The 5,938-nt window shown below is 41.7% G+C and overlaps 1 protein-coding gene across 1 annotated transcript; it reads right to left on the bottom strand.

Moving 5' to 3' along the window:
• Positions 1-792: 792 nt before the first annotated feature.
• Positions 793-3,899, bottom strand: LOC112186935. The gene is made up of 2 exons (XM_024325508.2): positions 2,394-3,899; positions 793-2,230 (listed from the first exon to the last, which is right to left on the bottom strand). Exons 1-2 carry the CDS (start codon positions 3,702-3,704, stop codon positions 962-964), a joined length of 2,580 nt encoding a protein of 859 aa, XP_024181276.1. The 5' UTR covers positions 3,705-3,899; the 3' UTR covers positions 793-961.
• Between the last annotated feature and the right edge of the window lie 2,039 nt (positions 3,900-5,938).

Raw genomic sequence — 5,938 nt, 5'->3', positions numbered from 1 at the left:
CAGCAACCAATAACAAAGCAGTACACATTTGGCCATCAAGAAAGCAGGAAAAAAAAAAAAATCAATTTATCAAAACAGAGAACATCAGCAAGAAAAGGTCCTGCTACCCGACCACCAGAGCCATCAAACATGAGAACCTCCAAAAACCCATGACCCTGGTAACAGAACTGTCCAGTTCATTTTCTTGTCCACTCATTAGCAACAGCAAATTGAATGATCCAGGCAAAAGGTGAATTTTGTCCTAAAGTTTAAATCTACTGTATTCCCTTCATTACTATCGGACCGAGATATCTTCATGTATTTCTTAAAACATGTATAAAGGCTTTCCAGACAAATCTCTTAGAACCCAAAAGACAAATCAGCCTTTGAATGCACGTTTCTATTATATGACAAACTCACAACTAAAGGGCAACAGTTTACTTCAATGTCATCCAACATGTTTTCTATAACAGCATTAAACAGCCAAGGAACATCATTAATTCAAGTAGATCTTGCAATAAATGAACTAGATGAAAAGGTCAAAGCTGAATGAAGAAGTAAGAACTCTTTGCACTAAAGCTTGCTTGAAATTTGAAACACACTCTTCTATAGTGCTATTATATGACAAACTCACAACTGAAGTGCAACACTTAACTTCAATGTTATCCAACATCTTTTATATAACATCATTAAACAGTTAAGGGACATCATTCATCAAATTCAAGTACAGATTGCAATATAGGAACTAGATGAAAAAGTCAAAGCTGAAAGAAGAAGTAAGAAACTCTTTGCACTAAAGCTTGCTTGAAATTTGAAACACATCAATGTACAAGCTTGCTTAATAATAGTCTTACATTGTCCTTTAAGAAAGCCAAATATCGACCCAAAGTGCAGAATTTTTCCTTCAAAAATGCAATCTACATTTCGCTAAATAGACCACCAACAAGAAAATAGTGATCAGGAGAACATTCCAAATGGCTGTTCATTTGATGGGATGCCTAATTATTCTCTTCAAAATCACTGTCCTTGCCTTCCTTATATCCCGGCCACACTTATCAGCGTTTTGGCTTAAACTTTCGATGGTTTCCATAAACTTTTCCAGCTTTTTGTTGATCTCAATCATCACTATCTTCACAGCATCCTCTTCTCTAATAGCAAAGTCAGCATTCTGCAGCAATGCCTCGATCTCGATTTCAAATTTCTCAACAAGCACCCTGATGTTGTTCAAGTCTGTCATTGTAATCATACTTCCAACCTGCATTGAGCTTATTATCTCCCTCTGCCCTTTCAGAGCCCTCTCAAAGCGGCTCCAAAGCATATTACACCATTTTCCAACAGAACCTATTGGAACAGCCAGTGAACCTGCCAAGGCGGTTACAAGTGGTGGTGCAGCAATGGCAGCTGCCACCACCGAAAATATCAATACAGACACAAAAGTGGCAACAAAAATAACATTTGACACTTTCCGCCAAGCTTTCACTGATTTCAACTTCTTATCAAGCTTTCTCTTTCGGACTAGCAATTTCTGGAGCATTGATGCCTGTTGGTTATAAACTGCCTGAAATAGTACAAAGAACTCCTCCGTGAAAGGGTCCCCGGCTGCCTTAAATGCCCTCAACTCCTGCAATGTCCTCACACACCCCTTCCCTTCGAAACCAGCTTCTACTTCTTCCTCAAACCGCCTCATCACAACCTGAATTTTCAGCTGATTGTTCACTGCACGCTTGAGACATCTCTCGAGGGCAGTACAGAAGTCCAATGTCTGGAGACAGTTCTCAAAGGACTCCTCCACTAGAGAGAACATCTCTTGATTGTTCCATACATCCTCCTTGCATTCGAGAATGACACTGACCACTTCCTGGTTCATCTCAAGCAAACAATCAGTGACCTCTTTGAGTGAGTCCAAAGATAGGGACCTAACTTCTACTCCAGTGGAAAGGGAGTTGAAGACTCGGCTAGTGCGCTGTTGGAGAGATACATCAAACGATTGTAAACCTGAATCGAGCTTACAGGCTGCCTCATAAGAGCTCAAATGGGCTGTGTACTCGGATTTGATATTGGTATAATCCACCTCTAATTTTTCAGAACTCCTAAGGGCTTCTTGAACGCCTGTAGCAGCATAGTTTTCTTCGTTATTTTTCAGAAGTGTTTCTACTGACGCTTGCCTTTTGTGAGCAGCCAAAACAGGAACTGTAGGTGTTGAGGTTTCCTTCTCTGCTTCTTTACACGGGACTACCCATATTTCTCTATCCTGTATGCACAAAAACCAGAATTTCCGGATGTGAGGTCCAAAAGAAGTGTTTTGAGTGCTTCGCATAACACAATTTTAATTTCACCATTTTCTGAGCTATATCAAGCATATAATATATGTGGTGCATTGCAAATTAGTAAATGAATAATCCTAGATGACTTACTTTTTCCCCTGTCCCTTCAGTTTGTTCGACTCCCACCTCCATGTTTGTTGCCGAATCCAATGTCTCTGGAATGCTCACTATATCTAATGCCATTGTAGGTGATGGAGGCTTAACTACTGCAACATCAATTCGATGGGGTGCCCGACTACTCCCTTCAATTCGCTTGTGACTTTCATCTCCCACCTCTACATTCCTTACTGAATCTATAGACTCCTTCACATCACTTCTGGCTTGTATATTAATTACATCCAATTCAACCTTAGACAATTGAGGTTCAGCTGCAGCGCCTTGGACATGATATCCTTGCAGCGCACCACTCCCTTCAATTTCCTCAATCTCCTTTTCTAAGTTACTTACCAAAACCAAGGCCTCCTTCACATCATTTTCTATCTGCAATTTCAGTATATTGAACAGCCTCTGAAGATATTCATCTAATTCAAAAAGATTGCTCATGTACTTGTACTTTTTGAACCTGCTCCACAGAGAACCCTTGGAACATTTGTAAACGAGCTCTACACCCTTCTCCAAATATACTATGAAATCTTCCAAGACTTCCTCCTTTGGAAAATGCAATATCTTGTTACGTTCTGCTAGCTCTTGTACCAGCGGTTTTAAGCAATCCAACGTGAACTTAAAATCTTCCAGGAGTCTTTTAAATGTGGAATTCTTAACCTTTACTTGTACAACAACATCAAATATCGCCTGAAATACTGCTTCAAGGTGCAACACCTGAGCAGGAGCAGCTCCTTCTCTTCCGGTTGACGCTGCAACACCATTCCTTTCGATCCTCTCTACTACTTGCTGCTGCTTTCTCAACGCATCAATTATATATTGCTGGTTGCTAAGAATCTCTAACTGTCTTTTCCCCAATTCATCTTGTTTGTCCCTTGTTGTCCTTACCAAAATCACGACCTGGTTGACTTGCGCTATTGACTGCAGCCTCAGTATTTCAAGCAGACGTCTAAGAGATTCGTTCAACTCATCAAGCTGGTCCGCATAACCAGGCGTCATGCAGTTGCAGCAATCGCCCCAGATGCAGATGTTCCAAGTGCTGAGGCTCGACAACCGGTCAATGAGCACTATGCCCTCATCCATTTTCCTCTGAAGTTCTTGTATCTCTTGGACGGCAAGATTCAGCTGCATGTTCTGCAATCTAATCTGTTCGATGATCTGTGGCTGTAAACAATCTAGAGTGAATTTGAGACTTCTGAGGTTGGTTTTAAACTTCCTGGTATTGCTAAGGGCCAACTTAACCTCATCATAGAGCAGTTGAAAAGGTGCTCCTCCGAGAAAGTTCAGAGTCATAGACATGATTACAGATCAGATTCCTTCAGTTCATCTTCCTCCCCGACAAGAACCTTTGGATCCAGATTGAGAACTGCGGTGCAACCTGAAAAACTGAAGAGTAAGGTGACTGTTCAACAGTACTCAACACATGCGACTAGCTTGCATTCAGGTTATCCGCTGGTCATTGGTCAAACTGCCCAATAGTGTTTGGTAAACCCCCTAATTGTTGTAGGAGAATAGAATTGTGTGTTATCATTGATAATAGGAGCCCTTTAAATAGGGAGTTACAAGGTACCCAAAAGGTAATAGAATCCGATTACAATTGAATACCTAAAACACATTCCTATTACAACTCTAAACCCTAGTTTGTAGAGGCACACATTATGTCGATATCCTTCAACACTCCCCTTGTGCCGCTCAAACTGGGTGATGACGCTTTGATTGTTGCCTCGTTAAAAACCTTGCCAGGTAACAAAAACCCTGTGGGACAAAAATAACCCTGGTCGAAGGACAAAAAGAGCACAACACGTCCTTCACTCTTCGAGATCGAACATGTAGACATCATGCCTCCCCCTGATGTCAATATCTCCCCCTGATTGCTACAATCATGGGAGTTCGGATAACTTTCTCAATCCGATGCTCTTCACATGTTTCTCGAAAGTGGATTTTGGTAACGACTTAGTAAATAAGTCCGCTACATTATCCTCTGATCGGATTTGGTTCATTTCAATATTTAGAAATGCTTGTTGTCATTTCGATGGAGGGGAGGAGGAGCACGGAAGGTGGCATTTTGCCTTGTGGGTCCGATCCCACACTTCCGTCATCTCTTTTTCTGTAGGGATAGAACAAGCCCATATCAATCGTACCTCTCAAATATCGAAAGATTGTCTTTATACCAATCTAATGGCGTTGCGTTGGCGCGGGGCTATGTCTAGCCAACAAGTTCATAATAATTGAGGTGTCCGGTCTTGTATTGTGCTAAGTACAATAATGCGCCTATTGTACATAAGTAAGCACTTCTGCTATTAACACGTCTTCGTCATCATCCCTGGGACGAAACGGATCCCTTTTAGGGCCGAGACTACGGACGACCATGGGAGTGCATTTTTGACTTTATCAAAATGCCTAAGCATCTATTGACACGGTATACAAGTTCTGAATCTAGACAAAACCGTGTTCTCCCTAGGTCATTCCTCTCAAACTCGGATTTCAGGTGTTCAGCGGTTTCCCTTAACTCTCAAGGGTTCCAATTATGTTTATCAACATAAACCGCGACAATTGCAAATCCGGAACTTGTCATGGAAACGCGTGGGCATAGTTCATCATATCCCTTCCCAATCAAGTAGTCATTTTAGTGAGCATTTCAATCTCGTTGCAAATGCGCTCCATGGTCTAGAGCCACTTGACTTGGGTAAATGAAGTCCACAAGAACCTTCATTGTATTCCGTATCTAGATCCCCATAAAGATACGTAGTGACCACATTCGTAAGCTGCATGTTCAGTTATTTGGAAACTACCAAACTGATAAGGTAGTGGAGTGCAATGACATCCATTACGAGAGAATATGTCTTCTCGTAGTCGATTCCAGGGCGTTGTGAGAAACCTTGCGCCATAAGGTGAGATTACCATCTCTTTTTCTCATCACGCTATCTAACGAAGACCTATTAATGTCAATAGGTTTTATGTTAGGAGGTGTTGGCATCTCAGGCACGAAATCCTTCCTCTTCGTTAGTGAATCCAATTCAACCTGGATCGCATCTTTCCATTTAGGCCAATTTTCTCTACGTTGACATTCTTCAACGGAGTAAGGTTCGATGTCATTGGTCTCAATAATTCCACGTCCTCATGTACACTAGTGTAGTTCGTAGAGATCTCTATATTTTCAGGAATTGGTTCTAACATTGAGGCGTCCCCAACGATGTCTCTTGGACATAACCACAATCCAAAATATTCTCATGAGACGGATTATGAGTATCAATGATCAATGGATCAAGTTGTGCCAAACTCGCTCTCTTCTTAGGGCGAGAATTCATCTAACCTATGGGTCTCCTATTCTCTCTAGCGGAACCCATGGCCTATGACGCCATTATGCCACCTTTGTGGCGTCACCATACTACCATCCATGGTAGTGGTGCAATACCCATCTTCTCTGGGTGGCACCATGTCCTTTTGTGGGGACATCAATCCTTGCAGGCATGTTTGCAGCAGGTATATGTGATCTCGTCACTTTTAGGGGATCAAGATGAGACATAGTGGGG

Source organism: Rosa chinensis, chromosome 2 (assembly GCF_002994745.2).
Source record: "Rosa chinensis cultivar Old Blush chromosome 2, RchiOBHm-V2, whole genome shotgun sequence".
NCBI lineage: Eukaryota > Viridiplantae > Streptophyta > Magnoliopsida > Rosales > Rosaceae > Rosa > Rosa chinensis.
Note: the sequence above shows the minus strand (reverse complement) of the source record. Positions and strands in the feature narration are given on the sequence as shown.

Excerpts from the sequence above, each read along its gene's own strand:
- LOC112186935 (XM_024325508.2), bottom strand. The coding sequence starts at position 3,704 with ATGTCTATGACTCTGAACTTTCTCGGAGGAGCACCTTTTCAACTGCTC. Across the intron at positions 2,231-2,393 it reads CTGAAGGGACAGGGGAAAAA|GATAGAGAAATATGGGTAGT; the intron begins GTAAGTCATCTA and ends TTGTGCATACAG.